Source organism: Dermacentor variabilis, chromosome 9, assembly GCF_050947875.1.
Source record: "Dermacentor variabilis isolate Ectoservices chromosome 9, ASM5094787v1, whole genome shotgun sequence".
Taxonomy (NCBI): domain Eukaryota; kingdom Metazoa; phylum Arthropoda; class Arachnida; order Ixodida; family Ixodidae; genus Dermacentor; species Dermacentor variabilis.
In genome coordinates, this window is record NC_134576.1 from 61,821,720 (window position 1) to 61,842,488 (window position 20,769).

Sequence of the window (20,769 nt, forward strand, 5' to 3'; positions counted from 1 at the left end):
TTTATGGTTTTGTGTTCTCGCTATAGTTGTAACAAAAAGCACGGTCGTCGATCGTTAAGTAGCTATGACACTCTATTAGTAACTACAATGTTTACGGGATTCATTCCTGCCAACGGTGGCCGTATTGCAGCTGTAGCTTAAAGCAAGAAGACTCATGTGCAAAACTTTTAGTGCACTCTAAGAATACCCAGGCATCCGTAATTAACACGGAGCTCTGCCCTTTCACGTGTCTAATATACATGTGGACACGACGACATTCGTGCCGAATTTAGTCGCCACCTCTGCCCGCGTTGCCTCTGCCGAATGAGCCTGAGCCCAGTCATATGCTGCGGACATCAAGCTGCAAACGATGGGAATTTAATCTCTTTTTAACAAGATGTTGCGGTGTTGAGGCCCGAACAATGATAGTGTAATCAGAGCTTTATTTTGCCGTGATACACGGGAGGTTACAAGTAGGAAGCTCGTCACATAAGGCCTTGCGTCGAATAACAATCCTCAAAAATTACGCAAAGCTACGGCCGGCAGTAAAGTGATAGTGATGAGGCCGACCAAACTGACAGCAAACGAGACAGCTGCGCCACCTGTGGCCGACGGCAAAGTGGTAGCCTTTTCAGATGCTGTTCCCAGAGGCTTGTGGGTCGTAGTCTCATTTGTCAGGCGTTGCGCAGATATATACTTTGTTTGTGGTTTGTTACTAACTTCTCGAATGTGCGGCTGCATCGTCCATTGCTCACTAACGGTTGATTCACGCGACCTAAATTCATTTGTTGCCGATGTAACGTTGTGCACATCGAGCGTCGTCGGCTCAATACTTGACCAACCATGTGTCGATCCATTGTCTGGTGTCTGATCCTGGGTAATTGTTGTGCCAGCTGATGTAAAAGGCACTCCCGTCCGCTTCATAGTTGGTTTTTCAGTGGTGGTCTTGTGAGTATGGCCATATGCAGTCGACTTCTCCTGGTTTGCAGACGAGAGAACGTGTATGCCTACTGTAGACGGGTCTATCGTTGTGCTGTGCGTATTTATTTTTCGTGTTGGTGGGTCAGATGCCGATGTGTTGAGCCCTAACTGTGGAGCAGTGGACGTTGTTTTGGTGAGTGCGTTCGGTGTAGGAGTCTCTACAGGTTCGTGCCACTCTTCATTATACCGAAAGAGTCCTGCAACGTCTCTGGCGAACGATTCAATCAGCAGCCTTATGTCCCTTTGTTCCGTGTTAGGGCATGGCTCCGCGGCTTTTCTCATGCAGTCCGTTAAGTTCTTCGACGCCCTGCAGCAAATAAAAATCATGTTCAATCACCTGAGCATACAGAGACCCCTGGATACACCTGAGATTGATACACCTGAGATTGGATACACCTGAGTTTTCAACTTATGTGGAGAAAGTTTCAAGGCGCTATGGAGCTTTGTTTTCCATTACAAGGGTGCAATCACCTATTTATTGCCTTTATTGTCAAGGCTTTTTGTGTTTTCCAAGCGATGAAATACAGTGAAAAATGAACAACGTATTCTAGGTGTCAGTGATTATAGTCACCGTTACAGTGTGTTCTCCCGGATTTTGCACGTTCACTTTTGTTGTTTCATATCACTTCCCATGATCTTTACTACATTATTCAACAGACACGATAGGACTTACAGGAAATTCTTCCTCGCAGCCTTGGAATTGGGTTTCATTTGAAGGCGCACACGGCAGCCTTTCATAACATCCTTGTTGACACAATCGGCGGCCTCATCTAGCACTGTTAAATAAATAAAATAAAATAATCAGTCTTCAGCTGAACACAAAGTCAACAGTAGTGTGTAGCGAAAGTAAAATTTTAGAAGAAAACGATCCATGATTTATCAGCTCGAGAATACGCCAGAAAACTTTTCATAACCGGCTGACTACGAGGCACGTTCAATTCCCCCTCAGAAATGCGACGCGCAATGTTGTGGCAATGGAAATAATCTTTTAGAATAACTCCATATGTACCTTATGGGACTCTGCCTTCTATACGACACTGTGAGCCCTTTATTAGCCATGGCTATAAAGTTGAATGGGGTAGATGTAGAGCCTACTTGAATGATGCCCTACGTTGTACGGCGGTTTTTACCTCTTTTTTCTGTTTTTACTTTCTCTGGTTCACTTTTCTTTGACGTAAGCTTTGTGCATTGTTTGAAGTGGCTTTCTTCTTTCCTACGTTGCTCACCTGAACAGTGTTCGCTTATTTTGTTTATTAAATTTGATTTGATTCGATGTTTATTTTTTTCAAACTGAAGGGAAAGCCAAGGGAAAAGGCTGTAGGCCTGACTTGACCTTGGCTCCCTGTTACAGACAGCAGCACACACATCCACTGCGTATATCCCAACAAAATACGCGTGCAAATCAAGTACACAACTTGACATAAAACAGAGAAAATACATTAGTAATGTGCATAGAAAACAACTATCAAGATGCATCACTACAATCACTGAAAATTTATATATAGAAAAGATCATAAAACAAAAACTTCTCCTGCACCGTGTACAATACTACACCGAGTACGATTATATGGCATATTTACACGAATAGTGCTTGACATTATTTTAAAACACCTTTGCTGAAGCTGAGAGTTCCACTTCTAGTGAAGTTTGGTTGATGACAAATGGTTCTAGAAAGGTTAAGTTCTGTTTCCCGTAATTGGCCCGCGTGATGGGTATAAATTTTTTATGTGTTCTCAGATGTTACGTTACCACAGGCCTGTCAGGTAGAGCGGCGCAATTTGTTTTGTGAATATATTGCCATAGATGACAGTAATGACGTTGATGTGCAGGTAGAATAGTATGTTTCCTGTAATTAGGGTTCCGTAGGCCATTCCCGCGGTCTGCCTTAATAACCACCAATGCTCTCAGGGTTTTTTCCTTTTTTTGCATAACAAGTAGCCTCTTAAGTTTTCAGATGAAATGGTTCTCCACAGAAGACTACAGTATGATATTTCAGAATAAAAAATGGCCTAAATGTTGAGTCATGTGTCCACTAAATTAGCAATTTTATCAAGACATCCTATAGTTTTACTCAAATCTTTTACTAAATTTAAAATATGTACATTCCATGAAAGGTTTTAAATAAACCAAACACTTGAGACCTGTGGCTGGTAACTTGTTTTATGATATAATTTCTATATTTGAAAACCACAGTACTTCGTGCACCAGTATTGATCGGCCTAAATATTACGTGTGTAGTTTTAGTAAGATTTGAACTTCGCTTATTTGCCGTCAACCAATTTCTCAATCTATATGAGTAATCATTGACCCTTATTTCTAATTTAGTGAAGGAACAGTCAGTGAAAAAGGCATTGGTGTCCTCTGCGTACATTACAAGATCCGGTGAGTCAGGAATATACATCCTTCAGGGGAGATGCTATGATATCATCATGCCCTGCTGATGCAGTGTCTTTTAAATATTTAGTTAAACTAGCGACTTCACCCGTAGTCGCAGAATAGAAAGTAGCAGAGTTGGATAGTGGGTTTATCAGATTTCCGAGAGTACGCCTTACACGAGATTCAGTCATTGTACTCCACAGTGCCAACATTAACAAAAATGCATTCATTACTGTAGCTTAATCAGAACCAGTAAGCATTCCGTCGGATGTAGTTATCTCTCTTAGGGCAGGTTGAGCTTTCTTATTTAATAAATAAGTTACCTACCACCATCCTTTCTTGGCTTCATTGCGTATCAGTGTAAAGCGCTCAACATAGTAATTTGATTTCGCAGTTTTCAGTTCTATGTTTAGTTTCTTCCTATATTTTTTGTATTCTGAAGAAAGGATTGAATATTTAGTTCTAGCAAATCTATGGTACAGTTTGTTTCTCGTTTTATTTTCTCATACAAGGTTTTATTTACCTATGGTTTTCTATACTTCTTGCTCTTAATTTTCCTTTCTCTCAACAGGAATGCTTCATTATAGCATGCGATACATTTTTGAAGGAGCGCTTCGTATGCTTCGTTTACATAGGACATGTCGTACATGCTACCCCAAGAAGCATCGTAAAGTGGTGATTTGAATTTATCCAAGGACTCTTCACTAATGTATGTATACTATATCACCACGGGAAATTTAGGCTTATATAGTCTAATAGGAACAAAACAGAAAACAGGCAAATGGTCATTAATGTCGTTGGTCAGCACACCAGACGCACTTTCAGAAAACAATATATTTGTGACGCAAATATCTAGCAAACTAGAAGTAGTTTTAGTTATCTAGTGGGTAAACCTGCAGTGTTCGAACAGGTATACAACTATTTAGCTCCCATGCTAAATTATCATCGAAAATTAGGTTTATGTTCCATAATAACAACCGGAAATTTGGTGGACATTAGGAATTACATAACATTTTCTAAGAACCGCAAAAAATTACAATCTCTTGTCTTCAGGTGGTCTGTATATGGTTGCAACGATAGTACGGAACAGGGCTACGACCACACATTCAACATTTGAAGTTATGATTCAAAAATCTTCTATCACACTGTGTGGATAGCCAGTTTTAACGTATACGGCAACGGCACCACCCCTGCCACTCGACCTAACTAGACCAATATCACTGTAACCATGGAGGGGAACGTGATCATCATTAGTGTTCAACCAAGTCTCTGTAAATATAATTACATCAAACTTTACTATTAATGATTCCAAAGAATGAAGGCAATCTCCCTTATTCTTCTGCTATGGACATTAAGATGATGTGCGGGAAACCTAGCTTCGTTCGAGCAATAAGTTGAGGCGAGACTTTCATTGTTATAATATTGACCTATCATAGATGAATGCATGATAAAAACAACATAACATGCACAGCAACACACCTCATTTAGTCCTCTTATTGAAATCAGATACAGCTGGGACCTTTAGCACATCTGTTTCAGTCTTTGGCGCGAGCACCTTGTCTCCAGAACTCCTGACAAACTTCAACCCGACTTTATTTTTACGTGAAATAGCAGCTCCGTGTAGCTTCTTGTCGGCCTGAGTGAGGTTCCCATTAACAAAAGCAGGACCCTTTTGAGAAGAGCCGAGTTTGTCACTTGAAATCCTGTATTTCCTGGCTTTATATAAAAAAGCAAGACGCTTCTTCCTTCTCACAAATCTAACAACTATATTGGTCTCATCAGCCTTTCGATTAGCTCGCCTAATGGTCGCTAATGCAAGGAAAAATGAAACATCCACCGAATCGTAGCAATTGCTACAAAGGAAAGCAATACGACTTCCTCGAAAGAGAAGCCTCGCAGTTGAAGAAAAATTCCTCCTGGTCCGGGACTCGAACCCGGGCCCACCGCCCTTACGGCACAGCCGCTCTACCATCTGAGCTAACCAGGCGGCTAGCAGATGACAGGGCCTAGTCGAACTTATCAAGAAACAACTCGAAGCAAACACAAAAGTTTGACGTAATAGTTCCGCGGAAGCTTGCAAGGTGGGTAGAAGTAATTATTAAAGGTGGCGGCGGCGGCTCTTGCAGGTGCTCTTATGATGATGGTGATGATTTTTTTTTTATATGGGAAGCATATGTCCACCAAAAATAAGGTCGTCGTATTTAATTGTATTCTGCTTCGTAAAATGGTGTGCCAAATGCCAGTCGAGTTAGCTAGGATAGCATTTTCCCGTGGTTCAACGACTTCTTTGACCTACATGTGTTTGTTTTATCAATAAAATTTCAAAAATTTTGAATATTGAAGTTCGGCATTCAAGAAGGCATAAATGGCATGGTGCTTCCATGGGCGTGAATTCGACGCTGAGCACGCTGGTACGACCCATTCACACCATCCAATTCAAACACAACATTTCGCTCATGAACACACTTCCCAACTGCATTTTGGGCTGTTCGTCATTGAACGCTGAGGCAATTGAAATACAAGTTAATGCGACATTTACGTAAATATGTTGACATTCCCGGTTGACTTGTGCAAACGTATTGCTTTTTGTTCTTAGCACAGGTTTCCGTCTCTCTCGGTCGAGCTAAACGACATGCACGGACATACAGGAAAGAGACATTCTGTTTGGCTAGACACACGCATGATAGGTGACTTGACGGCAGTTTGGTGATGCATGAAATGGCCCACACAAACACAGCAAACACGCAGGTTACACGCACATATAAGAAGCAGACTCATACACCGTAACAAGCACCTAAATCGTCTGGCTCTAGGCAGTGTCTAGGGGCATCTACCACCGAGTTTAGCTATGTCACCAGGCAGAAATACGATGTTTAACTTCGAAGCCAACAGTGAAAAATGTAGCGACGAGCTATCCAATCAAAATTATAAGTGGAACACGAAAAAAGAAAAAGCTGTGATTGTATATATAGCTTGAGTGGCACCTTATTGCACACTGAGCCTAAATTAGGCGTGCTTACTCAATGTGAAATCATAGGCGAGCTAACGAAGTGTCGAGCACAGTGGACAGAGAAACGAATTCCAGGATGGCTTGGAAATGGAAGAGAAGGTGTTATCACGAAATTTCTGTCTACAGAGTGGGTGCTATTCCCCCCAAAAAGAGGCACTTGAATTTCCCTCAGAGAGTCTTCCTTAGCATTAGACTCAGGCTGCAATAGAGACAACAGATATAATTGATCAAGCCAGTTTGCTCCTTTAGTTACCCATAAGGCTATTGAAAGTCTACGAGCAGAAAAATCACTGGCACAGTAGTAAAGTGTTGAAACATTCCGGAAATATCGCAGGAAAGAATATTTCTTAATTGAAGCCCGCCCATTATGGTATTATCGACAAAGCAAGGGTGAGATCTTGCTGTGCCACGCTGACAACCCAACACGTTATGGCTAATTAACGAAAAACAGCGTATGATATCTCGGCACGCAAACCATTCGGGAATACATCAGCAGGAGTGTCTGTAAACCAACAGCTTGACTTTGCTCCAGCCTTGTGTTGCAGTAATAAACCGGCTCAGTAAAGCTATAAATTCACCTTTATAATTAGGAGAACTGTGCAGTCAATACTTTAACGCAACTAAAATTGCAAGTTTAAGTGAGAGGATCTAGAACAGAAATCTTTCCTGAATTGTCGAGAAAACAATCTCTCTGTATACACAGTTTCGGTTTCGAGATTCGTGTAAGCATACCATTTCGCCTTATTGATGACATAGAGCAACAAATGATTCCTGTGCCTACACTGACAAGATAGCTTCTGTATTTAACGATGTACAACGATAACCACAATTCGAAGCCTGATGAAGCCCGCTCCCTTTTTGAACACGGAGGTATCATTATGTACTTTCAAAAATACTTAACCCCCTGCCATGGTTCCCACTTGGTCACCTCTCTCGGTGGTCATCTCTCTCTCTAACCCACATGCACAAGCAAAGCCTATCAATAAGAAACAGGCAGCATTTCATGATGTCACGGCTATCCCGATTCAAAATAATAATGTCTTCTTCTACACCTTTAAATCTTTACCAAATATGCGATAGCTGGGGCAATTACTGCACGCATAACATATATGATAATGGACCTGCACCCGTTTCTGCTGACGGGAGTAGTCTATTTTATAGTCTACTTACGTTCACACATAGTTGGGTAGACGAGATCCCACTGCACTCTCTGGTAGGCTTCTTCCTGTTTCTTCAGGAGCGCTTTCTCCTGGCTGCTGCATGACGCGTAGTACTGCATGCATGTTGGTATATGAGGCAAATCCTTCTCCCTGTTTTGGGAAAAGAAATTACGGTGTTGCAACATTAGAATTCCACACTTCCAAGACAACTACTTTCACATTGCGGTTTCGTACAATATCATTTGGCAAATTTGACAGCTGAAGTTTTAAATCGCAACTATTCTGGCTTACTAGTGCGGCATTCCTAAGAAAACGACAACGATGGGGAACCACCTTGTAATGCATGCGCATTTCTAAGTAAGGACAATGACAGGCTGACATGCATTATTGTTCAATCTGTTATCACTCTATTCCTTGCGCCAAATAGCGTAAGTACCTCTTTTGGAAATTGCAACGATAAGAAGTTCTAACTCACAACAAAATGATCCCAAACCGCATGTCGTGTATAGTCCCTGAAATCTGTAAATGACTGATTGTAGGCATAAAATGATGAAAGTTATTGCCTTGGTTGCAGTATATTTATTGTTCACCTGCTTGTACTAGCTCTAGAGCCATCCACTTAGGTTTCACAATGGTTCGGCGGAGTTATGGTGCCGTGGAACGCCTTGCATTTACGATGTATTTCCAAAGCAGTAATGAACACGGCCCACAAAGCATTTCACAAAGATAGACGAGCACATGTCACGTCACATTTGCGGCACAGGTTAGTGTGATGCCGTGATGCCGCATCATGCATTGCTTTTTCTTCGAGTTAACTGTGCATAGCGAAAACCTGGGTAGGAACGCCAAACTAACTTACTGCACAATGTTGACTGTTTGCCAACATAGTTTTTGTAACTACATTACATTACAAACTACAACTTAACTTAAAGGCAGATTGCGCGCGCACAAGGAAGGAAGGGTCATCGAATGAACGTACAGTTCTCTACTCTCCACTTGAGTAGAGCAATTTCATTTCATCTAGAGAACCAGCACATAGCTTCTAAGGGGATTGGCCTAAAACTAGAGAAATCTGAAGGTAGTGTCTCTCCCCCAATCTCCTTTTGGGCCTTTACACAAGCTCAAAATTCACTACAGGGAAAAGAACATGCTACAGAGTTCAGTAGAAATTCATGCGTCTGGGCAAGCTACAGGCAATAAAAGGCTAATATTTCGCCTATTAAAGGCAGAATATAACAAGAAAATAACACCGTAACTTAACTTCAGATAGTTAAGATCAGAAAAAAAGTGAAAAAGCACAGAAACATAAAGAAATAGCAGCGGCGCACAAGCCCACATTGACGCCGAGTTTATCGACATTCGTACAGTCTTTCGAGCTGAATTGCGGCATATTCAATCGGCATATGCATCTTTTTGCAAACAAACACGCATGCATAGTCCCAAGTAGTTTAGTCTTAAAAATATTTAGTTTGCTTCAACTTACGTAACGCATAGATTCTTCAGGTATGCTTCATCCTTTAATGACTTTGGAATGAGCCCGTCGACGCCGTATTTTTTCCCTATTTTCCAGTAGCATAGGGGGCCTTTCCGACGTTGCATCGCTGTTCAGTGGACGTGGCTTCCGTGAATGGAAATAGACGAATATGGTTTGGAAATATCAGCGTCAATAAACGTTTAGGCCTGACTGTGCGTAGCACAAGGTTTACCTTTAGTCGAGCTCAAGGCACTGTGGCTGTAGACAATTACACATGACTTAGTCTTGTCGACATAATTTAATAGAATGTATTTACAAAAATGATACTGTCTCTCATAAGAATTACTACTTCCAGTCAGACAATTATAGATCTATACGTCGTGAACGCGGGCGCTACTGTCGAATGTGGTGCACTGTCCAGTTTTTTTGTCAGTTGTAGAAATACTTTCCACGTGCACTAGAAAAGTCCCTACTGACTATCAGTCGTTTAGTGACACAAATCCTAATCCAAATGCAAATCCAAATCCTAATATACTAATAGAAATGATAAGCAGTGCCGACTGGCCCTAGATTTATACTCATAGCAGTGTAGATGAAACGTACAATAATTTTGTAAACCAATCATGAAATGCAGGATACACGTTTCCCGTCGACAACAAAGCGCCAGTCTAAAGAAATAAAAAAACCCACGGATTTGGCCATCTCTTCATAAACAGATAAAAAATAAACACAAGATGTATGAAAAATTTCCGTCCAACCGAGACTGGGTCGGCCTGACTGCACTCGAACAGTTTCGAGAAAAGTTAGACAGCGAATTGTGTAAGGCGCATAAGGAATATATTATCCGAAAATATTGAAAAAAAACGACCGCTGGGGTGCGAAATTAGCTTGGAAAACAATAAACGCCTTTATTACCATGCCCAAGCACTCCACTTCTAAAGGAGAACTTTCAGTAAGCGGTGTAACCTTACTGGGTACAGGACTGGCGGATAGCTTCAACAAGCACTTTATTGGTCTCCCTAGAACAGACAACAAAGGTGCGACCTGCCTAATTTCCGTAGAAACACCTCACACATTTTTCTCCACCCCACCCACACATTTCAAGTTTTTGCCACAGTGATGGCCTTCAAGAACAGCTCTGGCCTTGACGCGGAAGGTAAAACATATTTTTTGCTGACCTTCTTGCACTTCACTTATCGTATATATTTAACCTATCGACACTCTCCTCTGCCTTCCCAGACAGACTGAAACGAGCCAAAGTGATTGTTGTCCGTAAATCTGGGACAAGACATGGGCAACTATCGACCAATATCGATTTTGGCCGTTTTCTCCAGACCTCTAGAAAAAATATTGCTGAAGGGTTTCGAAATTTTCTTCATTCATAATCCCCTTTCTTTGATTCCCAATTCGGTTTTATACAAGGTTAAAGAATCTACGCTACTAAAACTAAAATAACTAACTTTGAAAAAACATTAAAAGTAAACTTCTAACATTCCGTATTTTTATTGATTTCACCAAAGTATTCCATTGTATTAATCATGACATTCTTTTAGATCAACTCAACGCATACGGTATAAAACGAAAGCCGCTTAAGCTGATAAGGTCATACCTGTAAAAACAGTAGTAATCTGCATGTGTCACTGATTTGAGCTCAAGTTCTGAATGCGCAAGACACTAAGTGCACCAGGGCCGCATCTAGGATGCTGCCGTGGCCCGTTTCTGTCCGCCCTGGTCCGTTTCTTTTGTCGATGTTGTCCAAATTTCCAAGAAAGCAAAATGTATGGCATATGCGGACGACACTAGTTTATTTTTATCTGAAATCTCATCCAATGAACACCTGCTAGACGTCATATTAGCCCCCATAGCTGGTCACCTGCAAACAGCTTAAATATTATTTATAATAAAACAAACGGAGATATTTTTCGTTGAATCAATTGTAAAGTAAAAAATATCGATCTCACTTTTCATAGGAGATTATGTCATCGAAAGCTTAAGTAAATATCAATATCATGGCGTATTTTTTGGCAAACTTAAATTGGCCTATCACTTCCGTTACCTTTCAATAAACTTGTCAAAATCTGTAGCAGGTCTTTCACGAGGTCGCGGCTCGTTTCCCGTTAAAGTTAAGTAAATTATATATCATTATTAGATTCTCAATTAAGCTCGTGTCGTCTTGTCTGAGGAACGGCGACTGGTGTGTATCTAAACCATCTAGTACTTTTGACCGCGCGAAGCTCCTTCAAGGCCGAATTTTCTCCTAAGCTTTTTTTCTCTTGCAGGAATAAATAAATGAACCTTCAATTTTTTCTCACTCGTAAGAGCCAAACAATGGCGGCCAGGTTTGTCGAAGTTATCGCTATAACCCCCGTGTACCGAAATGCATTTTAACTTGAAGACCATGCTTCAAGTCACGCATGCGCATCGAGGTAAAATGCATTTCGGAATACGGGGGCCATAGCGATAATTTCGACATACCACTGCAACTCAAAAGCGCGAAGTGGATGCATACATCGTGCCCGCCTTGAGCCACAACGGCTCAGCACGGGAACGCGAGGTCAACACGAGGCGACAACGCCGAAAAGACACTGCATTTCTGGCCGACGCCCCCTTCTCGCGGTCTTCCAGTTCTCTCTGTTCATGTGTCTACGCACGGAACACCGTGCTTGATTACTTAGTCAGTTTACGATCGCTGCAATTCACAATGCCACTACCGTTACTATTACGCTGAGTGTAATATTCTGCAATGTTGCTATCGCATTCATTCGTTCGCCCCTATGGTGAAACTCTGATTCTCTTTTAGAGGAAGTAGACATCTTCCCTGCAGAAATATAAAATGAATTTATTTTACTGCTCGCTAACTCCAAAAAAATAACGAAAGAATTCTCGAACGTCAAACCCAACAGTGCCGTAGAAACAAACAAAAGCCTGGCCTTAAATTGAAATATCCTACATTCAGTTATTCCACTGAGCTCACTACGTAATGGGACTGTTTATTAAAATAAACCAAGTCCTACAAGAAATTTGTAACTTTCGTACTACATTCTAAAGTGACGCCGTTTATTAGTGTTAGGGAAATTATTAAATCAAGATGCTGGGAAGGCGAGAAATGTTATGTATCCACATGTTTTTTTTTAATTATCGGAAATAACGGAAAAATTAAGTTTATAAAGAATTCATTGAATATAGCCTCCCAAATTACCTTAAGCGTCGTAAGACATATTTTCTTGCAAATAAGAAACGACGTCATAAAGAACCAGTTTGCCTGCACGCAGTCCCCCGGAGTTCTCTTACCTTTTTGTTCTGATAATAGTGTAAGCAGCACAACCACCACGGCAAGCCTCGTTTCTATCAGATTTGACATCATTTGAACTGTGCACGAACACCGGATAAGTTCGAACAATGGGCCATATTGGGACTGGCGATGCTTTATAGAGATCAGTAGTTCTCGCCTTTTTGCACCACATGATGCAACGTCCTTTGCGATAGTGTTTAATGAGCTTCTGCATTCATATGTGTTGCTGTCAACCATGCTTATTAGTAGGTTCATTAAAGAGCAGAATTTCCCGAGGGGGGAATTCAAACGTTTGTACGCAACTCTGAATGGTCAGTCATTGCTTCGCTAAAGCAACCAGACACAAACACTGTTTATTGCTGGCGATGTCCCGACCTTTTTTTAGATACAATTGTTTCGCACGAGCAATTATTTCTGCGTACGCGTCATCTTATCGAGCTGCTCAGAATGCTACCTTATGAAACGCATTTCTCGCATACTTTGTGGCGGGAAATGAAAAACGCGTGCCTAGATTCCTTCATCTCGAGGGCAACGTTTCACCTAGGTGAGCGGCGCCGGTGGCAAAAGGGGAGTTATTCACGCTCCTGCGGACTAACATAAATCCTGGTGGCTCCTTCAGAGTAAATCTCCTGACCCGAAAGCTCAGGAGAGCACCAGAATGCCGCAGCTGCCGGCATAGATAGGCTGCTAAGCAGTTTAGAGGTAATTGATTTTACAGTTGTCAGGGAAATCGCGCATAAGTAAATTATATTCGAGCTTCATTTGTCAAAATTTTTAACATGCTTGGCGCTCACTGTTGGCCTACGTGCAACCTGACTATCTGACTTAATGAGCAAAGTAGTTGCATCATTTACGTCACGCTACCTGCGAATAAAAAAAAATTCTGGAGATTTACGTGCCGAATCCCCAATATTATTTCAAAGCACTCTGTAATGCGGGACATCGAATTAATTTTGATCATGTGGTGTTCTTTAACGTACACTCAATGCATGGTGACCATGTTTTTTTTTTTTTGCATTTCGTCCCCATCGAAATGCAGCCGCAGCGGCAAGAGTTTCATCCCGCGACTTCATTATTAGCAACGTATTCTTAAAGCCGCTAAGAAACCGCAGCGCGGGTGAGTGCAATGACTCAACGCAACGATGCTTAGTGTTTTCCACATTAGCAAAGCAGAAATCGTTGAGGATTGACATCATCTGTATACGGAGCAATGTATGAGCGTTAAACAGCAACATTTCGTGGGCAAACGTGGTCGTTTTTCGCGCATGGCATAACTCATATGAAAATCAGGAACGGTCATCCAACGTTGCTAAGCGTCTCTACGGAAAATGAAGCTTCAGGTTAAAATTACGCTCCAATCTGTAAGATTTTCTTTTTTCTCGCATTGAAATTGAAGCATGAGATATTACAATGAGTTCCGTGCCTTATTACGTTTGCATTAGGAGTGTCACAGTGTAAAATGGTTTGTGAAATGCGAGAAGCCAATACCGTGGTAGATGTAGAAAGGGAATGGGACAGCATAGAAGAGCATAGATGTGTATGAGCCTGTATGAGCGTATATACATATATGTGTTATGCAACTGACGGGTGGTCTGCTCCGGAGCGCGGATAGTTGCACTTCGCTCTTCGAATACGCAGGAGGTGTGCCGAGTGAACTTATAAATATATTTTAATCTCGTGAACGCGGTTTAAATCATGGATCCGGGGCCTCAGATAGGTGACACGCAATGCTAACCCATTTCTTCTGCGTTTACCACTATATCGCCACTAACGTCTTTCATGGGATATGTATTTTGAGCATTCTTCAGCCTGGCGTCGCGGCTGAAGAAGGTGACGCTCATGAGTAGCTGAAGAGGTGTGGCACAATCACACCTTTTCGACTGCATTGGCGATGCAGCAGTGCGGAAAGAGCGACTGGGGCGGAGTCCTAAAAAAAGCCGCTATCATGAGAGGCACCAATGAAAGCCTTCGAATGACTCTCGAGCACCGGAAACAAAACGTGTTCTATTAAGACGTCGAACCGCAGTATGTAATTGTAATTTGCTCTGACAGTTTCGTGTTCGGCGAAAACAAGAACATTATATAACCCTCGGCGCCCCATGAAACAACGCCGCCGTCAGCGACCTCACTGGTGTTAGATAGGTCCACTTGAGCGCCTGCTGCCGCGACCTCGTACAAGAAATCACCCACCGTCGCACACGCATTCCAAAGCATTTATGCCAGAGGGCAGGGATTGTCGACCTAACTACGTCGCACTGCTCACCACTGAGCTCCAAGCAAACCGAGCACGTACCCTGAAAAGTGTGGGCTTGTGCTTTGTCGGATTGCCGGCCCCCTAAGTGCACGTATCGTTTCATGAGTGGCCCGAGCGTCGTCAGCGAGTTGATCGATGCTATTCCAGAGATCGTGAATTATTGTTGGGAAAGCTATCGCCCGAGAGCCAAAAGGAACCCTAGTTGCCACTGTAACCGCCTGACAGCAGGACTCACGTACCGCGCGGGGGGGAGTAGACGACGTGCGGGCAGGACTCGAAGATGAAGAGGCCGTTTCTCTCCAGTGGGCAAAAAGTGCTTAAAAGCATCAATGTGTATGTGTAAGGATTCATGAGACTTTTCGAGAGCAGCCCTCGATTCGGCGTCGTCTCGAGAGCAATCATGTTTCGTTTCGTGTTATTTCTATTCCTTGCCTAAATCCATTCAAACCCGTAGAACAAACGCAAGTCAATGTTCCCTCCTCGACCGTCGACACACCTTCGGCATGATTCTGCATATCTAGCCGGAGAGCGCTGGAGGTTGCGGACACTGACCTGGCAGAGAGAGCTACCAGGTGTCCAGAAGGAAACCTTCCGACCTCTACTTACTGGAAGCCAGTATTGGGCTTACAACATTCTGCAAACTTTACAAGCCCAACTTCAACTCATACCTTCCACGGCGCTGAACACATCTGATGAAACGGGCTTCGACTGAAAAAATTTCGCAGTGACGAAAGTTACCCATCAGCTTTCTACATGATAGTACACTTTCACGAAAGAGTATTGGGTGGTCCCAAAATTTATTGCCTCATTCTTTTGCGTCGGTGGCAAAACATCACACATCGGCTTTGCTGTTTGTGATGGTAGGTAAAGGTTAAAGCGTTGTTGAACCACCCCCACGGCTTGATGACCAAACACATTCTGCCGATAACATACGCAGCTCTTAACATCACGTGGAGCTAACAAACAGAGCGCGAAGTTGCTTTCTTGTCAAGCACCCCTTTTTAAAGCAGACGACGTTTCCTCACCCGTTTCGAAGAAGCTGGCGTCATATTCAAGACGCCACAATGGCTCCTCTAACGCTCCGTCGTGCTAAGTCAGCAACTCTAATGGAGGTCACACCCCCACTCGTTCTGAAAATTTCAACCCTGTTTACTAACAAGAGCGACCGTTGCGCCTGTTGACATGCATCAGCTTACAAGCGAAACCACCCAAAATTATTATTCCGGAGTAAATTGGAAACCTATTATATCTGTCTGTGAATCTGGTGTCAACGTTGTCGTCAAACAAACGAACCTAACTCGCCGGATGAATTATGTCAATCCAAAGGCAAATATTCAAGTTGATGCGTCACTGACACATGCAAACGCACAAAGAATACTTCAGTGCAGGCACATCCAGCGTTAAGACCCTATCTATTTGTGGATTAAACATGTTCGTTCTGCTGAGTGCATTACCTGCTGCATGCATCAGTCTCAAGGCTGCATGGAGCGAGAAATTCTGCGACAAGCGTGAAATGATAAATGCGCGTTTACTTACTCGTTTATTAGTATATGTAGTTGTAACCGAAGCAGACGTTACCATAGGTAAACCTGTAAGCACGAAAATGTTAATATTCATTGAACGGAAAAATGCCAGTGGCTGTCCCGTACGTCAGCTTACGGCATGTTTATATTTTTATTTATGAATACCTTACATCGGCCCTCTGGAAGACGATGGCTAAGGGAGGAACGTGGTTGCAGCAACGTAAAACAAGCGTTATTCAACAAGGAAAAACAAAGCACCACATACAAAAAATGTGTGTTACTCAAATATGCGAAAAGCGAAAAAATTGGGCGAGTTTGTGCTGATTCATGGCGTTTCCCATTAGCATAAAAAAGCATTATTCGCAAAAAGCAATAGCACGCAACATCAAACTCAGCACAATAAAAAAATACTCACGGGAAGGTAATTGTAAATATAACATGAACGTCATTGCCCTACAGCGTAGGCGTACAAACGCGGAACGGCTACAGCAAGGGCAGAATCACCAATAAAATAAATAGAAAGCAAGAAAAAAAAGAAAAAGAAATAAAGAAACAGTAGGCAGGAAACTAAACTTACTGGTGTTCTCACATAGAAAATCTCGTAATTAATGGCACACGAGCCGTAGGCATTCTACGTAAAATTAGTAACCGGCGTTCTGGTATGCGAAGTCACCCACTAATCACGAGTTACCGTATGTATGTACGAGCGATTCTAGGATTCGGCTGCTTTCTTTTGCCGGACGTGGTAAATATAAACTAAAACCACTTGTTTTTTCAGAGGGAGGCTCTTCGAATATGTTGAGGTCTTTTTAAATTCGTTGCTCACAATGTGCTATAACGAGAAGCGGGCCCATAGTCTCTTAACACGAGGTTCCGCATGCTTACGGTTCGAACCTACATAAGAACTTATGGGTCTCCTTTACATCGTACACAATACGCGTTTTTGTGTGAACCACGTTCATTTATCAGTACACTTGGCCACATTTACATATTCCACAAGTTCTATTTGGGGAGGCACAATTAGCTCTTTTAAGTGTTAGTATTGGGGAAATCATGCCGTTTGTAGGTGCAAGTTGTCACTGAAAGTTGAGTTTGCAGACATTTTTCCCAATAACGCTGAATTGCTGCCCCCAACATATTTTAGTGCCCTTTTGCAAGACTATTTGGCCCATTTCCCAATAAATTAAACAGCGACTGATGCCTCCTAGTGGGAACAGAAGGAAGGCGTCGGAATCTACTCACCATCCCTCGACTGGTCTTTTCACTGCGATTTCCAGATTATGCATCAGTTTTCCAGGCCGAATTCGTGCCTATCGTTCTTATGTTACGGAAGTTACCCTTTGGTACTGCAACAGTTGTTATCGTCAGAGATTCTCTTTGTCTATGCAGCGTGCTTAACCCGTCTACAAATTCAACTGGTTTAAACACGTTTTAGGCATTAGCTCCGCGCCACTTAAGATTAGTGTATTTAGTATTGGCGCCAGGCCACCAGTGGAGCTTAGCCACAAATTTCGTTCGGAAGAGGGGGGGGGGGGGGGGGGGGGCGGCTCACGTACCAGCTTGGGCTGCTCCCTGCAGAATTTGTCAAGGAATCAAATACATGAATAATAACTACATTGTCATTGCCAAAGATACTGCAAACGAATGCTCGAACGATATGCATTGTCAAGACAAGTAAAATATGTTTTTCTTTCTAAACATATACTGGGATACCCCAAAATATTGTGTCAAGAATAATTAATATCAATCCTTGCACCTTTGTTTTTGTCTATACAGTAAGTAAAGAATATATCACATGAACTTTAGAACTATATAAGTTCCAAACCAGCAAAGCAGTGCATGCCGCTGATACGGAAAAACGTGAAGGACATAAAATGAACATCTTTAGCACAAACATTTTAATGAAAATTTGTCATTGAAGAACCTTGTTTACATTTTGCAGATATGCAACGGCCAGGAAAATATCTCAGTGACGTTGTCCTTCGTTTCAATGTATTACGCAGGAACATCTGTCACAGCTCGTGCACTGTGAGTCATTGCATCAAAATTATAGTCGCAACAGAGAGCCCATATAGAAAGCACCCGATCTGCAAAATATACATTAGAAATGCGAAGATACAATGGAATGAACAAAGGGGAAGATACGGCTTGATAAAGGGCAAGAAATTATCACTGGAAACCACGTTTATTGCACGTATATACAAAACCTCGCAACAAGATACTAAAATCTACGTATAAGTTTCCAATAAATCTACGTAGCTAAGCAAAGATCACCTAAACAATGCATCAAGCAAGGCAAATAAACATGTGGTGTAATCACAGATTCACAGATCACAGAATCCTAAAGCCCGCCCCGCCTCCCACCGCTCTGCCCGATACATACAAGGGGGAGCGCTTCCTTCCCGCGTTTCTCCCTGAAGTACACAAGGCTGAGCCACCGTCTTCGGCTCACCCATCCCCTCCTCCCTACCTACGCTTTCACTCGCACATAAACGATGCGGCGCGCAATGACGATGTTATCGCCCTTGAAGTTTATACAGAACATGATGGCGACGGCGACGGCAGGAATGCGCCTGGAGTGCGCGTACAATTGCTATCGCAATAATGTAATAAGGGTACCCGGCAAGGAAAAAGTCCCGTGGACTTTTTCCTTGCCTTTCCTTTTTCGACTCGGCCAGAAAAAATGAACGCATACCGAAGTGCGCCGCGCGGTGGTCGAGGCAACACGAGGAAAACGCATGCGCTCTGTTTGGCTCTGGCAGGCTGCGGTTAGCTAGGAGAAGAAAATTGAAGAGTCTAAATTTGTGCTTGCGAATAAATATCAAAGTATAAATAAGAGCGTAGTTACCTTTGCTGGCTACAGTGTTTTGGCATGGATGCTTTGGCGAAGGTGAAACAAATGTTGATATTGCGACATTTGTTTGATATTGCGGCACACATGAACCACCACAACGCTTCATCTCGTCGGACCTCGCTGTGTGCGTTGTCAACTTGTCTGTTTGTGGGTTGATTTGGCTTGTCTCGTTGTATGGTCCGACGTACAACTTTAGAAAAGTCAATACACCTTCGACGTAAAATTTTTATAAGAACAAAAAACTCACAATGTTTCGTTATTGAATTTCTAAAGCACGACTTTGCAAATGTCAATCCACCTTTGGCATCAAAAGCTTATGAGGATTTTATGCCCATAAAGTTTCGCAATTGAAATTCATGTTCTCCGTAGATTCCGCGGCCTCCGCGAGATGCCCCGACGAGACCACTCACCATAAAAACGCGCTTGAAACTTTGTGCTCGGATTCTTGCGTTATGCGACTCCAGGTTCATGGGCGTTGCCACGAAATCCAGCTCGAGCGTGCACTGTTCGTGTCGAAGTGTCTTTTCGAGCATCAAACAGATAATTCTAGACAAAATCCAGAATGACTTCTGGCACCGGGGCAGTTTTGTTCGGCGGTGCTTGACAGCACGAAAAAATTTCGGGGGCAGGGGCTAAAGACCCATGAGCACACCACTACCCAGCTGCGTCCCGGCAGGCCACCGAAACATTGATTGAAAGAGCTGATCCTCTAGCACGAGCTTCTTTAAATGGACCGGTAATATTTCGGCTGCCCGCCACTCCACATATCACTGCGGCTAGATATAGGCATTTTTGTTTGGCCGAAGAGAGAAAGGTCCTTTCATTAAAAAATCTATTGACTTTGTGCATCTAAATTATTTTTGGAACCAAAAAAGAAAAGGGGTCCCAAACGACAATTCGAAATATCATTTACAAGGCTACGTTGCCGTATTCCACAACCTAATTTTTACTTGCTCAGACGTAGTCCGGCGGAATTCCCTTTATGCTACGTCTGTAATCAGTTAGAATCCCCCCCCACCCCCATCGATCACTTTTTACTATATTACGGCCAGTTTCCTGCTCAAATAAAACGGCGTTCGCAAATTCTACTGCGTAATGTAAGACTTCCTTTGAGCATTACGGTTCTACTCTAAATCACAGCGACGGTAATACCATTGCTCTGATACAGCGACAGGAACATTTGCCGAGCCATCATAATTAGTTCTGCAACACCAAAATATAACCTTATTAATATTTCCCATTTCCATTATCCATTCATTCCTTTTTAATAAGTTGTCAATTTACCAATTTAAATATCAGAAGCACATTCAGACTAATTATTCAAATAATTATTCAAAATTTAACTAGCTCATTCATTACGTCTACCCTTTAGGTATTTTTAATATTTAGTTGCTGTGGCTGAGGAGTTCTAAAGAGATTTTTACAGTACCAGTGGCACCCACAACAATAATGCAAGAGAGAATAGTCGAGAGGAATTTCAAATCCCACAAGTAACGCCGGAAGAAGTAAAGAAAGCCTTGGGAGATGAGCAAAGGGGGAAGGTGCCTGGGGAGGATTAGGTAACAGTAGATTTGCTGAAGGATGGTGGGTAGATTGTTCTAGAAAAACTGGCCACCCTGTATACGCAATGCCTCATGACTTCGAGCGTGCCGGAATCTTGGAAGAACGCTAACATAATCTAATCCATAAGAAAGGAAACGCCGAAGACTTGCAAAAATTATAGACCGATGAGCTTACTGTCCGTTGCCTACAAACTATTTACTAAGGTAATCGCAAATAGAATCAGCAACACCTTAGCCTACTGTCAACCAAAGGACCAGACAGGATTCCGCAAAGGCTACTCAACAATAGACCACACTCACACTA

The 20,769-nt window shown here is 42.5% G+C and overlaps 2 protein-coding genes across 2 annotated transcripts in view; both read right to left on the minus strand.

Moving 5' to 3' along the window:
- Window positions 1-447: 447 nt before the first annotated feature.
- LOC142558026 (uncharacterized) lies at window positions 448-9,080 on the minus strand. Its single transcript, XM_075670192.1, has 4 exons — window positions 8,990-9,080; window positions 7,517-7,656; window positions 1,634-1,736; window positions 448-1,267 (listed from the first exon to the last, which is right to left on the minus strand). The coding sequence occupies exons 2-4, from the start codon at window positions 7,623-7,625 to the stop codon at window positions 496-498; spliced, it is 984 nt and encodes a 327-aa protein (XP_075526307.1). The 5' UTR covers window positions 7,626-7,656; window positions 8,990-9,080; the 3' UTR covers window positions 448-495.
- An 8,865-nt stretch (window positions 9,081-17,945) lies between these two features.
- Window positions 17,946-20,769, minus strand: part of LOC142558027 (uncharacterized) — a 153,212-nt gene continuing 150,388 nt past the window's right edge. Inside the window, exon 6 of the mRNA XM_075670194.1 lies at window positions 17,946-18,136. The gene's annotated coding sequence lies outside the window, so the exon portion shown is untranslated. The remainder of the gene's footprint in view (window positions 18,137-20,769) is intronic.

What these genes read in the sequence shown, in the direction of transcription:
- LOC142558026 (XM_075670192.1), bottom strand. Translation starts at nt 7,625, where the DNA reads ATGCAGTACTACGCGTCATGCAGCAGCCAGGAGAAAGCGCTCCTGAAG. An exon ending in CTACCCAACTATGTGTGAAC is followed by an intron (nt 1,737 to 7,516) that starts GTAAGTAGACTA and finishes TTTATTTAACAG; the next exon opens with TGCTAGATGAGGCCGCCGAT. An exon ending in GCTGCGAGGAAGAATTTCCT is followed by an intron (nt 1,268 to 1,633) that starts GTAAGTCCTATC and finishes TATTTGCTGCAG; the next exon opens with GGCGTCGAAGAACTTAACGG.